The 25,070-nt window shown below is 40.4% G+C and overlaps 2 protein-coding genes across 4 annotated transcripts in view; one reads left to right on the top strand and one right to left on the bottom strand.

Moving 5' to 3' along the window:
• Positions 1–1,268, top strand: LOC131685026 (mitochondrial potassium channel-like). Its single transcript, XM_058968372.1, has 2 exons — positions 1–655; positions 713–1,268. Exons 1-2 carry the CDS (start codon positions 167–169, stop codon positions 1,196–1,198), a joined length of 975 nt encoding a protein of 324 aa, XP_058824355.1. The 5' UTR covers positions 1–166; the 3' UTR covers positions 1,199–1,268.
• Positions 1,269–1,407: 139 nt separating this feature from the next.
• Positions 1,408–25,070, bottom strand: part of LOC131685025 (protein fem-1 homolog CG6966) — a 235,155-nt gene continuing 211,492 nt past the window's right edge. The window contains exons 2-9 of one of the 3 annotated variants that reach the window (XR_009304724.1): positions 18,136–18,295; positions 17,855–18,055; positions 4,471–4,689; positions 4,216–4,402; positions 3,524–4,160; positions 3,217–3,456; positions 2,789–3,157; positions 1,408–2,731 (exon numbers count right to left, since the gene is read on the bottom strand). Coding sequence is in view for 2 of the 3 variants with exons in the window: in XM_058968371.1 (XP_058824354.1) it covers positions 2,972–3,157; positions 3,217–3,456; positions 3,524–4,160; positions 4,216–4,402; positions 4,471–4,689; positions 17,855–18,055; positions 18,136–18,295; positions 19,184–19,204 (1,851 nt within the window). In the remaining variant the exon portion in view is untranslated. Of the gene's footprint in view, positions 3,158–3,216; positions 3,457–3,523; positions 4,161–4,215; positions 4,403–4,470; positions 4,690–17,854; positions 18,056–18,135; positions 18,296–19,183; positions 19,220–25,070 lie in introns of those variants that run through there. The other 2 variants (XM_058968371.1, XM_058968370.1) reach the window with 2 other exon arrangements.

Below are 25,070 nucleotides of genomic sequence, written 5' to 3'. Positions count from 1 at the left end.
AAAAGTACCACATCGTTTGAATTGTCATATTTTCAGATTATTTTAGCATTTTTCTCCACAATTGCTGTGAAAACTGTGCATTTTACTAGTTTAAGAAGTTATATCCTCACCTCGTTAGATATGTTATCGACCTATGTGTAACCGCACTTGAGTTTTCTTTTTCGGAATGCTTTCAAATAAGTTGATCGGTTCCCAGTGCTGGAGACCGCTGCACGGAACCAGCTATCATTACATCATCCACAAGCACTACTACTCATCCCAGCGGAATGACCATTCGTCACCGGACAAGCAGCAGAATGAGTACGAGTACATCACCCTACAGCAACCGGTATCCAGTCAACACCAGGCAACGCGCTCTCCCCTTTCCGGCAGCAATATTGCCGTACGCCGAGTTGGCCTGATGGATTTAGCCAAAAGCAAACTGTACGATGCTCAAACATTCTATGACGACTTTAGTGGGATGAGTGAGGTAAAGACTGCCCAAAATAAGGTGATTGAAATACAGAACCAGCTGCAGCTGGTTCAGGAACGTAGGCGGCATATTCTGCTGGAGCTTACACTGATCCGCAAGCAGATGCAGGATATTCATGTGGAACTGCAGAAAACGGTTCGGGGCGAGCATCGGTACGTGGAGTTGATTAAGGAGGAGTTTGATGTGAGTTGAATTGTTTGGTTGTTTAGATGATTGTAACATTCACGCGTATCGTTTTAGGTGATAGCCCGGGAAAAGGAGAAAAATCAAATTTTTCAAATTGTTGATCAGGAAGAGCGTGAATTGTTCTCGCACCTGACCTCAGCGGTAAAGACATCCCACGAGAAGGAACGAACGCAGGCGAATAATGTTAAGTATTGGTCCATCATCGGTTCATGTGTGGGGGCATTGCTTGGAATTATTGCTACCTCTATCAACTACTATTACCGGAATACTCAGTTTGAGACAATCAAGAAAACTGGCCGCGAAAGTGTGTCCATGTTGGAGGGGGTGGACAAGAAGTTATCTACCCTGGGGGAGAACCTAGATTACATAAAAGAGTATGTAAGTGCACGAAAGCTCGAAGATGAGAAGATTCGCTTCGCAGCACTGAAGGCGAATGAGAAGCAGCAGAAGAAGAGCACGGCCGGTGAAGGGTGGGGTAGTTATCTCAAAAGGCATACGGTGCGGGTTTATAGATTTTTTATACCAAATAGAAACAGATAGTGGGAGGGCTAGATGAATTGTATTTAGGCTAGCTCAAAAGGTTTCAATAAAATGTTTGTATATAAAAGAATGGATTCTGTTTTTTTCTGAAATAGTTGGCACTTCTGTTCGAAAGAAAATTAGAGTTTTGCTTGTTTTAGGTGTCTGAATGAAACAGTGAACGAATACAAAATTGAGTTTTTTCTTTTATCTACAATAAACACAAGCAATTATATTATATTTTTTATTTTTCTTGTATGTATAATTTTTCGCTATAATAATCGTTTTTGTTCCTGTTTTGTTGTTCTGGGTTGGTACGTTTTTTACCGTTTCAACATCAAAGGTATCAATCAACTGAACCTACCCATCGACGGGGGATGTCTGTTTCTACTTTTATACGTCTACTAAGAACCGTTGGTGCGGTGCTCATATCTACTCCAATTATATTCGCAATCGGTTTATGCGGTTTATTCTTCGAATTGATCAGGATGCTCTCTACTGTAGGCTGATTATATAAGCGGGTTTAAAAGTATCCACCGTCGATTGAATGACTTTTTTTTGTTAGCATTTTTCACTCTCGAATATTTTGCTTATAGATTGAGTTATGCGCGGTTGTATAGATGATAAAGGAAAGTAGATAAAACTAGGATGAATGATAATCTATGTTTTGTTCACTTACGCAAGTGATATCACGACATTACATGTAGCTTTGTGTTTGTATGAAAGTATGTATGTGTATATGTGTGGCTAAAGTTAGCAAATTCGAACAAATTACCTTTTCGCGCCAGTTCTGTTCTGATTAGGAAACGCTATAAATGACGATTGCTATTTAATACATGTTCGTTGGCGCACTAAAACTGCATACTAAAAATGAGCTGTTTTACTTATCTAAATTCTTCCGTTCAAAATCTTTATTTTTTGAATTTGTTTTTATTTCACAGGCAATTCGGCTGCAGCTGTCAAAGCAACGCAACGCTTAATCAGCGATTGTGTCCAATGGTACAACAATATTTACAATATTCCAGGGAAATAATCTAGGGCGCAACCACTTCAATACTTTCTAGCTCTAAACTAGTGAACAGTTCAATAAAGTTAGAGTAAATTGAAAATATCTCAAATTGTCAACGCTCAAATTGTCTCCGGTCGCTCTCATCGCTAACAAACATTTACCACCTTGCCAAAAAACAGGTTATGTCCTCTTAAGCGCTAATAGAAAACTTTACTCCGAACACTACTGAAATTTAATATACTTTTCCGCGTGTGAAGACTCGTAGAAGGTTTTGAGTTTTATGCCTTATTTAAGACAGCAATGCTAAGCATTTCCAGTGACTGGAAGTAGCAGACCAAAGCGCAAACGAAGAAACTGTCCAACTGATTTAAAAAAAATGGAACCTTCCTGAAGCAAAGTTGATCTACTGCTGGTCAAAGAATACCTTTAAAAATTTAAATGTGGTGTTGAGAAGTTAGCAGGGGATCCTGGATGCTCTAATATTCCAATATTCACCCAAACCGCATCATTCTAGATCGTTTTGAATTGCTCGCTCAAATCGGTAGCTGATGGTGGATGGATAGTTAATAAAAAACTACGATGCGCACTCGAAGGGAACTGACCTTCTACGCAGCTCGTGGCACCATTTTCGCCCATATTTCAAACTATACAACTATTTGTTCTGCGTACGGTATCGGAGAGAAGTTTGAACGATGAGCCACCAGCACTGTTGATGTCTCAATTTGTCTAACCTAAACCCGCTACTGCGTTGCTGCTACTGGACCAGTCCAGGTTATCAGTTTTCTTTAGTGGGAATCGATAAACTCGTACAAACACTTGGGCACCTGACTGTGGTAATCGATGGCATGGCGTTGAATGACGCGGGCGGCGAGGCAGGTGAGACGAGTGAACTTGATTGGGTTGACCAGCTCGTGCAGTCGCTGGCTCTGAAGCAGCGTTTCGAACGTGTCGCCGTCCAGGTTTTTGGTGTCCTAAAAAATACACGATTTTGTTATCTAGTTTGATCGCAAAGCGTCCAAAAAAATCTCACCAAATGTGCCCCATGTTCGAGCAGTGTCTGCGCCAAGTTAGCCGGACAGGGCCGCGTCAGTGCCGCTAAATGCAGTGGGGTGTTACCCGCTTCGTCCTGTGCGTTCGGATCCGCACCGACCTCCAGCAGGGCCTTGGCGAGGCGAGGCGATGGCAGTTGGCAGGCAGGGTAACGACCGACGAGGGCTGCCTCCTTGTAACACGCGAGATGCAGCGCCGTCCGGCCCGATTTCGCCACAATCTGCAATAGACAATACAGTATACGCGATCGAACAAACTAATCATCCAACATCCTACATGAAACTTACCTTCAAACTGACTAATTCATAGAACGCCCGCAGAATCTGGTGCTTCATGTTATCACAACAAATATCCTCGTCCTCATCGAGCAGCCGGGCCAGCAGACAAGCCAAATGTAACGAAATCACGAGCGCTCGGTTCAACGCCGTACTATCCCGCTCGTGACTTGCCAACTGTTCCAGCATCTTCTGACCGAGCTGAACTTCGCGAATCGATTTTCGGAAAATTATCAACATGTCCGATGTTTCGATCGGAGGCACAATCCGACCGCGGGTAATGGGTCGACCCGCTTCACCCAGCATAAAGCTGAACAGTTCCGCGAACGATAGCAGTGACGATTGGGTCATCGGATTCAGCGGTTCCAGTATGTTCTGCTGCATCGACAGTGCGTACGTCCACAGTTCTATGCACCGATCGAAACGACCTGAGTCAGCGTATACAGCACCTCGGAATCGAATGTAGTAACTGGTATCCGGGTGGACCGGGCCGAGTATCCGTTCGCGTATGAGCAACGCCTGCATACGCATCTCGTCCGGGTCCATCACCAGTTCTTCCAGTGCGGTGAGATCGCTTACTTCCTGGGCGTAGTCGTAGGCAGGGACTGGTTCTCGCACTGGTTTCGGCAGGACTGTGCTACGGTTGTATCTGTCGAAGGAATTACGTTAGAATATCAATTATTAAAACAAGTATGAGTATTAACCTGTCTTCCATGGCACGCTTCCAAAACGAGAGTGCCCCCAACATATCACGTTTCTTATCCACGTAGGTTGCACCGAGCAGCTCGAGGGCTGCGACTTTGTCTTCCCGTTTCACACATGGCAAACTGATGAGGTGTTCCACGATCGGTAGGTGTCCGGTTACGCTGGCTGCCAGGAGGGGTGTCATACCTACGGAACCAACCCAGTCAGAATCAGTGGGGAATTAGTTACCGAAAACGGGTACGAAGGATAGTTACCATAGGCGTCCACGTCCATTGTAGCACCGTGTTGAAGCAGCAGTTGGAGGATTTCGAGCGAACCGGACTCGGCGCAATCGTGCAGTGCGGTGTTGCCTTTCACGCTGCGCCGGTTCACGTCCGCTTTGAGCGAGAGCAGGTATTGTGCGATCTTGTAGTGGCCCTTGTAGCAGGCGATCATCAAACAGGTGTGCCCATGGCGGTTCGCTACCTCGATATCTGTAGGGGGAACAATGACGATGAGATTAATTTGAATTTCAGAATACTGATTAATTAATTAATTTGTGAAAATGTTGTTCAAAGGGGTCGAAATGGGTGTCGTGTCATTTATCGTCGATACATTTTTGAACGCGTGATTTTTCAACTCTGCCGACAAAACACACCGTACAATATCTTGCCCAGGTACAAAGACAAAAAGGACAGAACCTCGGGGTTTCGATTAAAATTATTTGAGTGGAAGTCGTATGCGAAAAGCTTCCGAAGAATTCTTTCTTACTGTGAAAATTCGTACCTTCCAAAAATAGACGGATATGCCCTTGAGATGCGAACTAAGATCCAGATTGATCGTAACAAGCTGTCGAACAAGTTTTTTGTAATCAGCTTTATATTTCGGCAAATCAATCCCGGAGCTAGTTGAAATACGGAGTAAGCTGAGGCGGAAACTTAAACCAGTAACTCATAACCGCAAGACAGTCCCATGTTCTACGGGATTACCTATCTACATGGGACTGACTTGAGATTATAGGTAGTAAAGAAGAACCGTGAAAATGTTTTTCAGCAAAGAGTGTCTATAAAAACAGGTTTTGAAAGATATAAACGAAATACGAATAGGAATGTGGTACTGGTAATTACTGGTACTGACAGTCCTGTGACTTATTGTTGGTATCAATACTGACTAAAATTAAGTAATACCGGCTATCCGTGTATCAATCGAGTCAGCTCGTCAAACTGGGACAATGTATCTACAAATATTTTTGATACAGAGGGAGTCTTCAAAAGACACCACTGCCTGCGCGCCTGACAGATTTTTACTGCGGTATTTTGCAGTAAGTCTTCCGACCAAACCTAAACCTACTTCTCCATATTCTCGTTTACTGGGAGCCACCAACCATTTCAGAAGGAATTCTGCTCTAACATTCCTTCACAATCACGTCTCCAGGGCTTCTTCTCCGCCTTCGTGCTATTCGTTCCTTTTTTTGTCATCTAGCTAGTTTTACTAGCTCGCTGTCCTATTTTCACTGTGTTACTATAGTTGTCCTGCTTCGGATTTTCTCTCGAATCGATACTTTCTATCGTGAACCATTTAGATTCCCGTCTTGTCGCGATCTACTCCGATAGTGTCTGGCAGTTAATCGACCCTAATCTGACTGAGAGTTTATCAGTAAATGTTGCATCTTACTCGGATAGTTCCCCATGACGGATCCATCCGACTCCGAGAAAAAGATCATCGGCGGAGAATTGTCTCCAGATAATGCTATTCCGGTTTTCTCTGACTTTGCGTTGTTCTTTTTGTTGTGACTGTCGTTATTCTAGGGAAATATCGACACTTATCGAGACATAAACCGATCCGGAGTTGCCGACCAACATGACATACATCCCTTCACAGCCTTCCTCGCAGTGATTCTGTAATGACGTGGCACTATTCGGTCATATGTTTCTCCACTTTCACTGAAGCTCCGAGCTTCAACAATATGAGTGTAACTACTTTGCTGACGGTCTTCAATGTACCCTCGTCTCGACTTATCTCAGCAATGATATTCTCCACGCTAAACCAATGTACAGTAGTGATTCGCTGATTGGACACTTTTTAACTGGACCGCTTTTTAGTTGGACCTCCGCTAGTTGGACCATTGTCCAACTAAAAAGTATCTGAACGTCAAAATCTCATGTCTAATAGGCTTTGACAATCTATTTAACAATCTGTTACGCTAATAATGTCGTTCAATTCATCTACCATTTTAAGGCAAAATCCAATCCTGATACTCGGCCCTATTCTGCGCGCCGTGTGACGTGAGATGACTAATCTCACCTCACTCTACGTGACTTTTCTCACCCGATTCTGAAGAGTCACTTCGGGTGACGTGAGACGCCCATTTAACCGTAATGGGGAATCTCACCTCACCCGAGTCGACTCTCAGAATCGGGTGAGAAAAGTCACGTGAAGTGAGGTGAGTTTAGTCGTCTCACGTCACACGCCGCGCAGAATAAGGCAGACTATTTGGCCGTCGAGAAAGCTCTCAGTGTTTTCCGTATCCCGATAGGGATCATTCTAGCGGTAAACAAGACTGCCTCCTACGAGATAGTTCTATACGTGCTCGTGACTAGCGTAGTCATGAGCCCGAACGCACTGCTCAGCTTCAGACACAACTTCCGTACCTTAGTATCGACAAGTCAAAACCCGCCTCTTGCTAGCGCTTGTCCAAGCGTTGTTTGGCAATTATAATTAAAGCGTTTGGAGTTTTGGCCGTCGTCGCCGTGAGGATTAAAGTTCATATTGATCAACGATCATCAAACCCAAAAGGTTCAGCGTACGTTTGCGATTGCGGGGTCTAGGTCATTTGATATAAGGTCATTTGGCATAATTTTGAGAATTGATCATATTGAAGTTCATTTGGAATAACGGAGATTTGGCATAATTTATTTTATCTCCAGGATAACGGTCATTTGGCATAAACTCTCATTTTGCGTAAAGTGAGGGTCATTTGGCATAACGGACATTTTGCATGATTTTGAGAAGTGATCACACTGGAGGTCATTTACCACTTTTTTATGTGCAGCGAAACAGAAATAGTTTAGGACCGTGCGAAAAGTAAGGTGGCACAGGTAAAATCGTAATACCCTGTTGAACACATTGACTAAAACATGTTTCCCAATGCATTAGAAGTATTGTCTTACTAGTTTCGACCCAGTAGGATAACGCTTATGTAGCCGCTATGAATATATTCCATTGAGTTAGATGTTTAGCCTTTCGACAGTCACGCGAATTCACTGAGCGTACCACGTTCAGATACTCCAGTGAAACCATCTTCGAGCAGCAGCGGCTGGTCGTTTAGGGAGGAATTACCACGGCTTCCTGGCGGTAAATCATCAAAATTTCAAAACAAAATATCACAAATATATCAAAATATGCATCAGGCGTATTTTTACATACGGTAGGACATATGTTGTAGACTAAGAAACGGTTAATCGATTGTTAATGATTGTTTGCTGAAACTTGCAACTTTTTGAGAAAACTATTTTTTTAAATCAGGAAAATTTTCAATATTTTTGTTCATATTTTACTTAAAACGTATCGAAAATTCACAAAGTCTTCTATAATAGACCCAAAACATCAGTTCTGATGGAATCGTAATGTCGTGAGCGCTAAATTTAACAAAAACGATGAAAATATTACATAAAAACGTGAATTTTAGTAAATTAATAATCGCTATAAACTTTGTTGCTTGAAGGCATAGAGCTTAACTATCTTAAACAAGTTGTCGTAGTTTTGAACGTTCTAAAACTTAACTGAAAACACCAAACCTCTAGGATGCGAAATAAAAAAAAGTTAACATCGCAGCGCCACCTATGCGTTCCAAACTAATTTACATCATCAAAATAAGGTGCAGGGTAAAACCCAAATACTTTGCTGAACATAGCAACTAGAAAAAATGTACTCCCCAAGCGCTAGATGTTTTGTCTTGCTAATTTTCGTTCCTGCCCCACTGATAGGGAATCCCATAAAACATGGGACTGACTTGCGATTATGGGCAGTAGAGCAGTGTAAATTCATTTAACAAATCATCGTTTTAAAAACTTGACAAAATCGAGAAATAATAACGTTATCTATCGTCTGAATCGAACGATATACAATTCGAAAGAACAGCTCATCATATAAAGAAGGGTAATAAGGGCAACTTTAATTATTGAAACGCTGTTTGAAAAACGAAAACTCGCTGGCGATCATATTAAGGTTGGACAGAGAAAGGGTAAAATTCGCAAACGACAAAAGCAGTTTTCTTCCGCACCGTACGTCATTGATTTTTATGAAGATCTGACATACGGTGTGGAAAAAAACTGCTTTTTTCGTTTGCGAATTTTGCGCATTCTCTGTCCAACCGTGATGATAATCAAAACAAAACATACGTCTAGTGGATCGCTACTCTAGTGCACTTTATCAACAAAAACCTGTAAAATATACACTATACTACAACGTAGATCAGAAACACGCAATCCATAATTATGAAAGTGAGCAAGCAAGGGAATTTCAAAACGAAACTCAAAAGAACTGCTCATATTTTTTAAAAAGACACAATCAGTTATAAAATGTATTTACTCGAAATATAATCAATACCAAGTAATGGAAAACAACACATTTCTATTCAATTAGTTATTGGAGTGGCGTTTCGAGTTCCTGTCATCAGAATCCGACACAAATTTAGTGACAGAGCTAACACATTAATATCGCTTAGTGCAGCTTTAATCTTATGGCTCACTCGTTGATAAACTACACATTCGTCTGTTATGCCAAATGACCTTCAGTGAGATCACTTAGCAAAATTATGCCAAATGTCTGTTATTCCAAATGATCGTTTTCCAACAGTTAAAAATGCCACATGACCGTTATTCCAAATGACTGTATTCTAGAATTTAAAAATGCCACATGACCGTTATTCCAAATGACTGTATTCTAGAATTTAAAAATAGCCAAATGTCCGTTGTGCTAAACGTCCACTAAGCCAAATGGCCCGCTCCCGAGATTATGACATGCTCTCCGATAGCGCTTTCTACCCGCAGTTCATGATTAGTAGTACCCCTATTTTTGGTGGGTTATCGGCTTCTCGCATTCAGTTCCCAATCATGTCGATCAACTCTATCGCATACATTTTCAGCTTTTCTGGCGTTTCTCCTAATACAGTTAAGTTAGATTGAACTTTGTAATTCTCCTGCCCTGATTGAAATAATTCCACACATGTAGGTAGCTGGAGACATCCATTTTATGTAGTGAATCAGCAGCTTTTCACCAGCTCGCGCTATTGAATGACTTCCTGACTTCGATGCTTCCTATTTTTTGTTTGAGTGCCGTGTCAGATCTCTCGAATAACGTACGAATAGCTTCATTTCCGGAATCCAAACCAGTTCTTCGGCAGAACCTGGTCGCACTCCGCACATCTTTTCAGTCTGTTATGTATAGTTTTCTCCAAGAGTTTCGCGAGAGTATCCAACAAGCAAATTGGTCTCAACGACGACCACTGATCCAAGCTATCGTCGCACGACATGTATCGTCTCAGAAGTTGGAGTCAGCGTTTAGGCACAGCTCCTTAAAGCACATCAATTTGTTCTGCTTTAACTCATGTTTTAGACAGCTAGCTCGTGTATTAGTCTTTAGTAAAAATATAATCTGTCTTCAATTGGCTGCAACCGGAGCTAGAATAAAGTAAAAATATAGTACATTTAATTTTCAATGGACTTTTCAAACAAATATGCGATTGTCTTATAGCCCCTCCCCTAGGTTGATGAGTTTGACGGTATTGCAAACATCATCAAGCATATTTCGTGCATCAGTGCTAAAGAACCTCTGACAGACAATTGCTTTAAGATGGTTATTGCATTACGCCTCGATAGTGGTGCATCGAGGAGAATGAGAAGGCGTTTTTTAATACTCTGCACCAGCCCAAACTAAAGATCGACCACTGGCTTATGGGCGCTGGCGTGATCGACTGGCAGGTCGACGTGAATTGACTTTTGCTGTGGGCCGTGTTTGCAAACATTGTTCCACAGCCTAGTGGCAGTGTTAGTGGGCAAGGTTCGCAGCGGGGGTCAATGTGTTTCGATTTATCGATCGATTTTGTCATCGTTCACAGGCTAATAAATTAAAGAAATGTAAAAGAAGCCTATTAATGTAGTAATAACTGTAGTTTTTAGTACTTGTGCAGAATTGTTATGTGCTAGTCGTGTGTTTATCTGTGTATGTGTTCGTCTAAGCAAATGTGACGGCTGAGTAAGGAAATGGAATTACTGTAAATTACTGCCTCGCGCGCATTTCCTTCCTAGGATTCATTGGTGTTCAATTCGAGCATTCGATGTGACACATTCGGGAAGATCGGATTGGATAAGTTAAGCCCAAGCAACACGGTATGTTGATAAGCTGTTTTTACAACACCAATGTCAAACATTAAATTGTGAAAATATTCGTGCAGCAAGCGTTATTCAACTGTTATGCAATTAAAAAAGCACAGCAGGTGGAGCTTATAGGCAACATGTTCATTTATTCCGAATGATGTAGCAAGAATCATAATAACAACAAAGATTGTTGCAATAATGCTAGCGATTGCTTTGAAAACAACTTTGTCGAAATGAAAAGAAACTTAATGTGTTTTATGAAATTGTTATGCAAACAAAGCATAAATATTACATCCACAGTCAAATATGACAATATTATTAATATGGGTGAAAATGTATAACCAATAAAAATGAATCGAGTAATTTTAGAAAATACTTTGATATTTTTAAAGGGCCTTCAAACAACGTTGATATAAACTCAACAAATTTTATACTTATTTTGTGAATTATTTATCGTACGCAAAGCACTGTGTTCAAATATGATTTTTTCGAGAGTAATTGAAAATTTGAAGCATATTATTGATGAAAATTTTGGGTTCTAATCCAAAAATCTAAACATATTAACTTTTCGTCAGCAAATTTTTTAGAGAAATAATTCATTCTATCAATTCTACCATGCTACAAACTCAAGTTGAGTAAAAGTTTTATAAGTGTATCCAGAAGTTTGTTTGCTGACAAGTTGAGTAATAATGTCATCTCCAGTTTTCGCGATGATGCTTGCAACAAAATTGTTTTAGCTGTGCAGTAGAGTCACAAACACGTTGCAAAAAACATCCATAATATGTGTCAAAGTTGATTGTTTCAGAAAACATTAGAAATACAAATAAATAACTAAGATGTAACGTGCAACAGCTGTGTTTCACACATGCAACAGTAGTGTTTTTTTGCAATTTTGTTGTCATTGTAATGCAACAAATAACTTTTGTTGTTTTTCTAGAACATGTTGCAAGTGCTACTTGGGAGGTACGATTAGTTTCAGTAGCGTCTGGTTCAAATTGCACGTTCCCCATGTTGATCGGAGATTTGTGCCGATTAGTTTACCGACGCACGTGAACAAATTGATTCAAAGTACTTCAATTCATCTAGATGGCAGCAAATTATATTTATTTACCATTAACTATAATTGTATTTTGTTAGGATTTTATTATGCTATCCTGACCGGGAATGTTCATTCAGGATAGCATAATAAAATCCTAACAAAATACAATTATAGTTAATGGTAAATAAATATAATTTGCTGCCATCTAGATGAATTGAAGTACTTTGATTGCATGTTACATGTGTGGTTTTCGTCTACTTCATGAGTCTGTTTTTGTTGTACTTCTATTTGTTTGCTTTTCCATTACTCATGTATACCAAAATAGATTTGGGCCAATTTAAACACTACTAATCAATCGATTACAATACATTTCCACAATCTGCCGTTTCTTGAACGAAGCATAATTTCCATGCTATCGTCAAGACTAGATCTACAAACTCACGCAGCGCTGCCATCACCGGGACGCCCGTTATACAGTGTTACGGAGCCCCCGAGCACTCCGACCAGCCAGTGACCAGCTCATTCGCCCCGACCCTGCGTTCGGATGTCGTGAGGGGGTCTTCCGAACTCCCTTCTCAGGCGAGTATTTTACTTTAAATGACGATCCGCTCCCTGAAAACCTTTTGGTTTCCAGCATGCCATCCGATACATTACATCCTTGCAATATGTACTACCAAAACGTCAGAGGGCTAATGACGAAAATTGAGGACTTGTACTTGGCTGCCCTTGACGGCGGTTATACGGTTTATCGTGCGGATCGAAGCGCATAACAGTGTTCATGGTCGCGGCGGGGAAGTTTTGATCGCTGTTTCTTCCACACTAGCCTCCTGTGAATTTGGTGTGGATAGTTCATCAAGCATTGAAGTTGTTTGGACGAAAATTACTACGCAGACGAAGAACTACTTTATTGAAGCTGTTTACATTCCTCCAGAAAAGCGACTTGACTGCACTATTACGCAGCTCCATCTAGACTCTATAGAACGCGCTTCTTCTCAGACATCAGATGCAAACAATAATAGTTATTGGTGATTTCAACCAACCAGGACTCATGTGGGTTTCTTCTGGACGTGGATAAGCTTTTTTATAAACGTGTCCACTGGAAAACAGGCAGAGAAAGAATGACCGGAACGGTGAGAATGGAGAAACGGTGGTGAAAATTCACCTTTTTATCGGAAACACCGAGAAAAGATATGTCCTCTAGCAGGAATCGAACCTGCGATCTCCCAGCCTATAGTTGGGTGCGTTAACCACTCCTCCATCGAGGAACTGTGCTGATGTCATCACATATTCCCAATGGTATCGTGATCACCGCTGCAGCTTCCAATTCCTCCCAATCGACTCCCAATGTCTCTTCTACAAGCAGATCGTCACCTCTCCCTCTCATCGATCAGGCTAAATCTCTCTCGTTATCTATTTTTAGGTCCAGTGGACTGCGCTTAAGGCTTGAGATATTTATTATCACTGTTTGCCCCCTACGTAACTCAGGCAAATTTTATTCGGCATGTTATGATTTTTTTTATTACTATACCCTAAATTAGATTTGTCTAACACTCACTAACGCAATTGATTGCATATCCGCGCATATACGTACAAACGTTCGTAACTTTCACGATAACATAAATCTAGTCAAAAACTCAAACATGCAATTTCAATCATCTGCACATACTTACGACCGCGATTTCGCCAACATTGAAACACCCCAGTAATAAGACGAACGTTGTAGCACCTATAAATTTACAAACGCGTTCTAAAGCATTAACCCACCGCTCGCGCGATCATGAATCGGTCACGTCCGGAAGTTTCTACCCTCGGTCCTAGCAGCCTAGACGCATGTCTTCAATTGGACCAATCAAAAAATGACGCTCATATTCAATAGACAACACGTTTCATGGCAACATTACCGAGAAGTCTAGTGATATGGAGAAGCTTACTCTCTTCTAGCCTACACTAAAAATTAACACTATTAGATTCAGTTTGTCTTCACATATCGCCCTGAGCAGAAGCAAAAAATCGTCCCGCGCAAGTGAAACAGTCAATTCTACCTAAAAATCAATCGGTGCCTATCACACAAGCAGTCCATATAACAATAGCCTATACCTACTGTGCGATTTAGTGATGAGTGACGGTGCCCAGCAAAAAGCAACCCAGATACGGCCGAACTGTGTTGCTGTTGATTTTTCAAAATGCCCCGCAAGACCAGCCATTCGGGAAGTGGAACAGTTATTAAAAGTGCAGATGAAACTCAATCTGGCTGAAATGAAAACCCTACAAATGCATCATATCAAACATTGCGTGCTGATTTCGTTCAACAACATTAACCAAGCTGAGTCATTTGCCTCGCGAAACAACATGCAGCACACCGCCGAATGCGGCAATGTTAAATATAGCCTTCCCGTATACATCGAGAACGGCGCTGTAGAAGTTCGTGTCCATGATTTGGCTACGCGTACCCCTGACGGCGCGATTAAAAAATGCTTGCAAAAATACGGAGAAGTAGACTCCGTTACACATGAGACTTGGAGGAATTTTTTCCCGGGCATCCCTAACGGTGTTCGTGTGGTGAGAATGCGTGTGACCAAGCCAATTCCCTCATACATAACCGTCACAGCGTTAGGAAGTGACGATGTTCTCATTCATCAAACATCACTAGTCACGTACCCAGGGCAAATTCCTACGTGCCAGTTCTGCACGAAGAAGCTGCACCTCGGAAAACCTTGCGTAGAAACTGTTAAGGAAAACTCAAATCCAACTGAAATCAGCACACAACCATCTTACGCTAAACCACTAACAGCTGCAAAACCAACATCTATGGATCAAGCACCAACAACCAGCAACAACAACAACGAAACGAATGCCGATAACGAACATACTAAAACGACCCTTAAGAGTAAAACACAAACTGGAACATCCGACTGCGAGCAGCAGGAAAGTAGTACGGATGAGGACATGGACGTGAACGATAACGCGAAAGACAAACGAAATGAACCTCAACTTGCAGTGGACAACACTGGCAATATTTCGCCCTCTAGAAAAAGGATCTCAACACGCAGCAGAAAGCTGCGCCTGAACGAGACCAAAAATTTAACGTAGCTGTTTTTTTTTATTTATTGTAAAAAAACAAACAATCGGCCTCGTCGAGCTACCGCATTTGGGCCTAAATAAATTAATTAATTATAAAAAAAACACTAATAGATTAACGGTCCACGCGCGATCATTCAACAATACACACGAATATGCGAATGGCCACACGGTTAAAAAATGCACGCAAAGTTCTATACACGCTAGAACACACAACAAAAACGTTAACACACAAACGCTCGAGCCATTCGCGATCATTAGCGCATACCTGCGCCCGTGATTTCAAAAACATGATAACGCCCCGATGACTAAGTGAACGTTTAAGCACTTATAACTTTACAAATGCGGTCTCAAGAGTGAATCGACAACCGCCAGTGTTCGCGCCATCACGAATCGGTTACGTCAGGAAGCCCCTACTCTTGTTCTAGCAACCTAGGTCCGCGCATTTCGTTGGACCAATAAACAATTACGCTCATATCCACTAAACAACACGCTCCATGGAGACATGGCCGGGAACTGTAATAATATGAAAGAACTCACTCTCTTCTTGCATCTGAACCCTACATCGAAAATTAAATATCAGATTCACTGTCCGCGCGTGATCATCCAAGAACACACGCGAATATGCGAATGGACACACATAGTTATAAAATCGAATTTATGCACGCTGAGTTACATACACATACGCCCACGTGATCGAACACGTTAACATACAAACGCTCGAGTCGTTCGCGATGATACACGCGATCGTGAAGTCCCTATGCCCGTACAATAAATATCACATTCAGAATCACGGCTCGCTTGCTTAGCGTTTTCGTTTTTACGCGGTGCAACACTGGTGTAGTGTAAAAAAGGGATAGTATTTATGTATTTAACAATTTAAGTCAAACTGACATTGTGTCTTAATGAACTAAACTACAAATAATTAACCAAAAATGATAACAAACGGTTTCGAAACTGTGCAGAATTAATGACTAATGTCCAGTATGCATATCGAGCATAAAATTATTCAAGTAACTCGATCAAGCCTAGCTACGTTTAAAAGCCAGTGAAACTATAATCTAATGAACGCAAAATTTGGGGACAATTTTATTCCATCTATGAGAAATCAAGAAAAATATATTTTAAAAGAGTTGTTTTTATGTTTTATTAGGCACCTACCCAGGTACGTCGTGTTTGGTTTAAGTCTTGTTTTGGAGAAAAATATCGCCTCAATGAAAAAATACGCAAAAAAAAAAAAATAAATCAAACAACTTCAGAAGCACATAAATCAAATGTTTGAAGGTATCATAAATTACCTGACAGATAGATTAAAGAGCACAGCATGAGTACCAGCGACAAAGTGACCTTACTAATATATTTTGTAATTCGGTTTTACTAACTCAATTAACATTTCTCGATAATTATCCAGTCATGGGAAAACCGCCATTAATTTTCAATTTCAAAAACACACACTTGAAACTAACCATTAAAAACAATTCTTAATTGTTTTCGAGCATGGGTCGAGTCGATTACGGCACGTCGTCCGATACCTCTGGTATGGTATTCTCATTTGATGACACATGATGGTTGAGAAACTGTACAGATAAACAGTAAATTGGACTCTCCGATCTCGCAGAAGGTTACGCGGCAAGATGAAGGGCTCGGGTGTCTCACTCAGAACGACATAATCAAACACTGTTGATAAAAAAATCATTAAGCCGTAGATTAACTTTGCAGCGACAACATTGGCGTGATTTCATACATTTAATGGCAGCACAAGATCCGCTGTTACCGCTAGCGTGCGCCAAGGATAGAGTACACAAATGTACATTAATGCTCAAGTTCAAGGAAAAATAATGCTATTTCTCCATTTTAGAATGACTGATGGCAGAATGTCTCGTTTGAACATTAAAAAAATATTATCGGTTGGGCTGACCGCGATACACTCCCAGCAAGCAGGGATGCCACATTGAAATTTGCGCATCTGTCCAAAAAATATACAATCTGTGATGACTAACATAGAAAAGACGCAAATGCCATAACTAATATAGATCCGCGAACATCTGTGTGAAATATCGGAATATTTGCATTTTTTTTTTATATGTGGAATTTTCTAAAAATTGAAATACCTATTACAACAATGTTAATATGGGGTTAGCGTTTTGTGGCTCGAACATCAGCTGGGAATCGTTTTAGAAGACACTACTACCACCGTACAACGGGGGAAAATTGATAATTTTTTCGAAAAAAAATCTTTCGAAAAAAAAAAATTGGTATCAAGTAGATGTAATTGTTTTTTACTTTTAAAGCAGGTACAGGTACCCATAGATTGAAAATGTTCCAATTCTTGGCACTCACTTACTATTAAAAAAACAATTAAAATGATTTTACATGTCGTAAATTTCCAATCTTTGCTGTCAGAGTATCTATAATCATCAGAATCATTAGATCGAAAAGAGAAATAACGTTCGAAATGTTTAGCAAATTGCATGCCGTTAGGCGATTCGGCGATATTGTTAAGTCTCAAAAGAAGACAAAATTGCCTGGAAGAATCCAGAAAAATACATGAATTTAAATTGTTGACAACAAAAACCCTTTTTGTGTATTATTCAACATACATATTTACAGTTTCTGAAGAATTGATCAGTTCAGTTAAAAGATTGTTTAAACTGATTTTTAATGTGTATTCATAAAAAGAATATTAAATGAAGTTAAATAATCGGTACCGACAGATGGTCAACAAGTTCAGAAGGGACTTGTTCGATGATTTTGTTATGTAGTAGGAATCATTTCATCGTATAGTTACTGAAACGAGTTTCATATAATCACAGTTACCTCGGTGATCAAAGATACCCTGTTTTACGGCACTGGGGAAGATTGCAAGTAAATGCCGAATGCAATTGCGAAATGCGTATCAGTTGATGCGGTAATAGTCGCATCAACGAGTCTTTACTATTTTAAATTTAAATGCTATCTTAAATATCAAGAGCAATTCAGGATGCTTAAAAACAACTCGACAGAAATCCTACGGAAATATTTGACTACTACTTTACAAATTCTTGTTGAAGCTTCTATGTACCGGGACAGACCACACCACGTTTTCCATCAAAAAATACTTCTTTCTAAAGCCATAGACTGACACGGCACGATCTAAAAAACAACCAAACCAACCCATCCACCTACCGGCATTGTGCGACACTAGGTATTTGACGATTTCGTAGTGTCCATCGAAGCAGGCCGCCCGCAGCGGTGTGCTGTTCGTCTTGGTTGTACTGTTCACTTTGGCACCTTGCTGGACTAGGAGTTTCACTATGCTGATGTGACCGGCGGCCGAAGCGCACCACAGGGGCGGAGCGCCCTCTATCGTTTCGCCATCGAATATCACTAAAATTAGAAGCGGGAAAATATAAACAATTAACGTCAGTCTCATAAGGTAGAGATATGTATTTTGGACGGTAACTTACCTGATCCCGGCTGTTCCACATCGGCATGGCATCGTTTGATTAGATACTGGGCTACATCGAAGTGACCATTCCGGCAGGCTATTAGCAATGGTGTGGCACCGCCCGTCTTTGCTGTCACTAGCATCTCGATTTCGTTCTGTGGCCGGCCGCTGATGTATCGCTGTAATTGAATAAAGATAAACAGGGGTTAGATTATGCTGGTAGAAGTAATAGGGTCGGAGATGAACTAGTCTAAGGACTGAAAAATTAATAAGTTTATTATGCCTCATCGGCTTTGCATTTTCGTATATATCAAAAATAATGGAAACTGGAATTTAATGGCTTGATAAAACCAGGTTTGAAATTGTAATATGATTATAACAAGAAAAGGTTTAGTTGCGTAATCGATTTCTGCCGATTTTTAACCTTTCGTTTTAGAGTAAGGTTCAACTGACACTGAGAAAATTTCATGGTCGGGGTTCGAATATGTGACGATTGGGCTCATGAGAACAGACTGGTCCAAATTTGAATTTGAAATATTTTGTCATTCGTTTATTTGACATGAATCAACGTTCCAGCAAAACAGAGCCGTAGAGACCGGGTCAAATAGAACAGATTTGTTACAATAGTCAAAGATTTTCTGTAGAAACAGTGTAACATTTATTACAATCGTCGGTTCCACGAAACTTACATTTACTACAAGTGAATACAATACAAGTGAAACGGAGCTAGCGTCAATTCGGCGCTAGCTTAGTTTTGTCACTAAGTTAGTGTCGGATTCTGATGGGACGAAGTCGAAACGGTGCTAGCTTTGTTCTGTCACTAAGTTAGTGTCGGATTCTGATGAGACGAAGTCGAAACGCATAATCCAAAATTAATTTAGTTATAGGGCACAAATGCGCAAAGGTGATTTTAAACAATTTTCTTCTTAGTGATTCAAAAATCATTTTTACCCAAATTTTTCTCCACTAATGAGAAATATAGCATAGGTGTGGACAAATTTCTTCCGTAACAACACGACCGGTAGTGGGAGATGATAGAGATTTTTGCACAAAATGTTATCGCTTACCTTTTCGGAATCAGAGCACATAACGATTCAACAAATTGCTACCAAATGACACCACTTCAACTTGATTGATGTGTATCATCTCTAAGTGCACTCAGGAAACCACGCTAGCCATGTTGACAAACAGTACAAAATAAATACCCTGTAACCACAGCAGCGGGGTGCTACAAAGTGATCGTGTGGAACCGGTAATGAACCACGATCGTGCGGTGTGAGAGGTGTGATGACATGACTATTTCAAAGCATTTCGTCTTCGGTTTCTATAAATAGTTAAACCCGGGCGAACGACGTACCTGCACGTTGAACATGAAAGTGATGCTAACCTTTGGTTTTGATACCCTTAGTTAGTTTGACCAGATCGACGACGTCAAGATTCTGTTTTCTAATTCGATCGATCATCGAACTGCGAACTTGCTAGCCTGTCTGGTGTGGCAAAAATTGTGTATATAGGGTTTGCCGGAAATAGTTTTTGTCACGTGTAAGTGTTTTGATTTGTTTTCTCTGCTTGAGATGATTGCGATTTAGCTGTTGTAGTGCAGGGTGGATGATCGATGATGGGTAGGTACTGCGTATAAAATGATCAAACGTAGTTTGGAAAGAGTATGTTCTTTTGAAGCGGATTTAGAATTTAGCAGGGGCGATCTGTGCAGGTTATTGCAGGTCCAAATTTAAAACAATTAGATCATTGCTAGAGGCGTAGTAAAAAAGGGTGGTCACTTGGGCCCTCTTTTATTCATCTCATACGTACATGACATTTAACTCATTCTTAAAGAGATAAAGGCGTCAATTTATGCCGACGACATGAAGCTTTTTTTTAAATTAATAACAACCAATACATCCAAACGTTCCAAAATAGAAATACTGAATTTCTACATTTGGTGCCAACAAAGAAATGTAATGATTGTAACGTTTACTATCTAGATGACTGAGTCTCATCAACAAAACGTGACCATTGACATAGCACGGTGGCCATTGACTTCAGATCTTTTCGCATACGACCGAGTATTTGTGATGTGGAACATCTGCTGAAGCTGAAAATGAAGCTTCGGTTTTCGGAAGACACTTTCATCCAGCTTGAGCATGTCAGACACGTGGTACTGATAACCTTCAACAAGTTCGCCCAGACGAAAAGATTCATTTCGTAGAACAAATTAACACACGTGCTTGTTTGTGATAACACTAAAATCAAAATCCCTATATAAATGGATAATGGAAAGGTTGAAGTCAATTTGCATGATCTGGCTCCACTTACATGCAAAATAGCAATTAAGTACACATGGCATTTTTGTGGTGAGATTGCGGGTAGACCAACTTATTCCCTTCTACCTTACCCTACAGTACAAAACAGTAGGGGGTGATACAATTACACAGCGAACTCTTTTGCACATCAAGGACAAACTAATGCATGGCAGTTCTGTGAACAAACAGCAAATTACGAATATTTCCCCGCCGTGCAAAAACAGGTCTCCACTAGTAATAAGCAGTCGCGCTTACGGGATGACCCACGGCTCCTCTAAGCTAACACATTGAGCCGTGTCAAAAAAACGAATTGAAAAAATAACATGCTTGGGTTTGTAAAATGTTTCAGCCGAAACTTTCACGATCCATACGCAATAAAAACATTGTACATTGCCCATGTAATCAGCACAAAAATAATTTTTATTATTTGCGCTTCGTATGCTAGGTTGGAATAAATTACCGATTCCATCGTATAAAGCACGCTGGACGCTCATCAGCACTCAAACACAAAAAGAGCGTCGAGACTTTACTATGGTTTCGCTTGTAAACAATATCGTATCGTGTTGATTCCGTTGAACTTTTAACCGCCCACTAAGAACCCGAAACATATTTATCACCAACCACCATCATACAAATTGTGCAAAATTTTGACCACTATATCAGATGATGGCAAACTATATTGAACACTTCAACATAGTTGGTTTGACAATGTAAATAATCAATTTAAAACGACATTTTTATATAGCTAGAAACACAACTAAAATTTTGCGTACCAGATATAATTTAGATAAGACTCTTATAATTTTATATCTAGCGTAATTAATGAAACTATTATTGTAAAACGATCTACGAATGATTGACAACAATTAAATAAATAAATGGTATAATGTTGCTGATCTACCGTTTGCACTAAATGCACTTTTCCTTGTCATCGTTGTCCGCTTTCTCTTCTCTGTTCGTTCCTGATACTGTTGATGAATGTCTTTCCTTTCAAAAATTAAAATTTTCATGTTTTTTTTTTCTAATTTTATGTAAATGGGTTGCTCCTGTTAGCAGAAGAAACGGCAAATATATGTAAGCGCTGATAATGAGTGATACTTTGTTTCGATTTCACTAGCTTGCATCGATTGTTGATGAACTTCTTTTCTCGCGGGACATCACGATTGACTAGGAGTAGGTTTATTCAGGAACACAAATAGTGTCCGTATTTGGAGCTATCGTCAATCGAACACTAACTTTAGTCATGTAGTATCGGATTCTAATGAGACGAAGTCGTAGCACAAATTTCATAACTAATTTATGCAAGGTACGCTCTGCCGTTATAAGCATAATTGTCCCATGTATATAGGGAATCCTATAGAACATGGGACAAATATGCATATAACGGCAGCGCTTCCATCGCTCAAAATTTGAACATTTTTGAAGGCATTCTTAACTATCACACAGGGTAAATTTAAAAAAGAGTAATGTTTTAAAATTTTAAAATAATTCATAAAATGAATCTTGTTTCGTTTTTCGAACGTTTTCATTCATAGTGTGAAAAAAACATGATAATTCCCATAAGTCGTAAAAACAAGAGATAGTGGGATCTAAAAGGCAATTCTAGTTGGAATTAGGTGTTTCATAACTTTTACCTAGGAGAAATAACTGTTAGCAAAGTTGTATCGTTGGCTACATGAGATTCCTCTATACAGCCATAAACCTCTTATCTGGAACTCCTATCTGACGCAAGCTTGGGAAGGTGCAACAGTAGTGAAGCCCAGGTAACCAAACCCGGTGAAGCGAATTGAAAAACGTTCGTTTTTTTTTTCACGCCAAGAGCGGCTCGAAACAGCGCCTGTTCCGGAGTGGGTGGCTGAAGGAGTTGTGCGGCATCAACTATACCAGAGCTAGGAGCCCCATCCAGAACCTAGACCTCGCATCATTTGTAAGAAGGCACACCCAATCGTTTACAAAAAACTCCGAAAAATGTTAATAAATTTTCAGGTTGGAACTATCGGAAAAGAATACGACAATGCATGCTTAACGGGAACTGATTCGATATTCTGAACTTGAAATGTCTTAATCCGCGCTTACGCGCCAACAAACGACAAACTGTGTGAGTTCTCATCATCATCGTGGTCGAGTATTCCGAATCATGACCGAATGTAGATTAGATTTCCTGGTTACCCGATCTTGGGCCACTAGTCTCCTTAAACGCCCGTCGCACATCACCCGCAAGTGCGTGGTTTGCCAGGAAGTTCACGACCTCTTTTAGTTTTTTTGTTTGCGAAGCTATTCAAAAACTAAAGAACAAGACGGCCGCCTGGAAAGATAGAATTTCGGCCGATCTTCTCAAAGTCAAAAATGACCTTCTGTGCGAAGCAATCCACTTTGTGATCAGGATGAATGGAAGAAGAAATGTTTTAGAACTGGTTGAATTGTCTCAAATCTCCTATCTACTAGACTTGCGTTGCGTTGCGTAAGCACGGTATACTTCGTAGATTGCAGACTGATGACTCTCATTTCCAGTTAGACTACTTGAGGAGCATTGTTTGGGAATAACAATTGTTCCAGTCCAAGCGAGAATTTCGTCTGAGAACCACCATTGCTGGCCACGACCATCTTTATCGTAGCTTGGGATATGAGAAAGGAAGTGTTGATGTGGTACTTACTTAACGGAAGGCCCCGACTCAGTGACGCTCCCATTAGTACCACGGATTGGGTAGTGGGTGAGGTGTTAGTCAGGATTCGCCTCAAGCAAGCGATGCGACTGAGAATTTATTTTCGTGCATAAGAAGTTTGAATAGTTTATTGACTAGGATACGTAAATGTTCGCGATGCGAAGGTGTTTAACCTATGGATAAGCGTTTATCGAGAGATTTTGTTTCATCGAAAACAACTTGAGCTCCGGACAGCCGGCTGTCGGGAGTGTTGCCGACAATATAAAATGGACCATAAATTATTGATTTAATTTAATTGATTTATTGGCCTAAAAGTGAGCTAATGAATATGACAATAAAACGTATGTTCTTCGTGCTGGTATGACTGCTGCGAATTGGTAGCTGGCTTCTGATTCTTCTCGAGAAACTATCAATTCCCATTTTTTCACTCAGACAATACCATGCGTATTCCTCACGCACATTAAATTCCCAGTTGATTAGTTCCCTATTTGGTCAAATAAACACTAAGCAAACAAATAAATTAGTTTGCTTTGTCCAAAGAGATGTCAATTAGATTGGCATCAACCGGCGGATACGTGTTCCCTTGCAATGCCATCAAATCAAAGTACATTTAAAATTACATACACACTATGTGCAATTCTGAATATAATGAATAATAATAATATAATTATTTGCAATAAAATAAGATCGGAAAAATTAGTTGAATAACCAAGGTAGATCATTTTCAAAGATAGCACTGTTGATGAATCACCTTACAAAATAGGTGATAAGGGACGCGGACGAAAATAGCTGACCACCGCCCTCAAATCTCCTATCTACAAGACTGGTCACAAACTCGAACGTAATAACTATCGAGGTACAACGATTTTCAATATCATCCTTCCGTGTTTATTTAACAGACAATTGGCTCAATCATTCATCGGCGCTTACAAAATTGAATTTCAAAAATGACGATCCGGCATTAGCCCTAAGACAAATACTGGATAAATTTCGGGAATACAAACCTGCGAACTCATCACGGGTAGATTTCAATGTAGGTTATGCTTGAACATGGCTTTCCGGCAAAACTGGTCAAGCTCATTCGTAGGACTCTCGAGCATTTGATGTAAAGAACTACATGGTTATCCATTATGATTTCTCATTGATTTAAAAGAGCATTAACCTCAAGAGTCATTCGCCTTTTTCGGAAATAGTATACATTTCAGATTGATACTATTCAAAGAATAAATCAAAAAATATTGCTGTCGTCTATCCTGGGCGGACAGCTTGTAGGTGCACGCGATATTTCTCGGGGGAGAATTCTCTTTACCGTCTGCTGATTGTTGGTTGTTCAGTCTGCCCTCCTCCTCGCTCTCGTGTATGGCTATGTCGTTCGCGCTAGAGCAGTTTTGATTTTCACTGATGGTTGTTTCTAGATGCTTCTTATGTTTTTTAGTAACTTAGGGGTATCTGTGTACTGGACGTTGGCATAGGGTTATCGAGCATTATTGTTTGACCGGCTGTCTGTGGTTTAACCGTGGAAGGCTGTTTGTCGGTGTGTATTGTAGTTAATACAGTTTCCTTAGCAGTTCTGGTGTATGGTTTGCCGTAGTGTGCCGTCTGGATGCAGAACTGGCACGTGCACGTTTGCTCAGGGTACGTGCAGAGTGTTCTTTGAATGTAGGGCGGAATCTCGAGCAGATTTGCATTCGAAGGTAAAGTAGAAAGGAATAGGTAGGTACAGCTGCATTCAAACCACAGGAATCCCGTTCAGAAGGCCAGGAAAAAACATTTCTCCACTTCTCCGTATTTTGGTTTGATTTTTTTTAATACATTCGAAGCTTGTTCGCGGTCCCAGATCATGTAGGCGAATTTCAGTTGAATCCTGGTCGATGTACACGGGGATGTAGGTTTTAATATTGTCGTATTCCCCGTTGTGTTGCAAGTTGTTCAACACTACAAAGATTTCTGCATTTGATAGCATGTTGAACGTTATCAGTATCACATTT

This window comes from Topomyia yanbarensis, chromosome 2 (genome assembly GCF_030247195.1).
Source record: "Topomyia yanbarensis strain Yona2022 chromosome 2, ASM3024719v1, whole genome shotgun sequence".
Lineage (NCBI taxonomy): Eukaryota > Metazoa > Arthropoda > Insecta > Diptera > Culicidae > Topomyia > Topomyia yanbarensis.
Note: the sequence above shows the minus strand (reverse complement) of the source record. Positions and strands in the feature narration are given on the sequence as shown.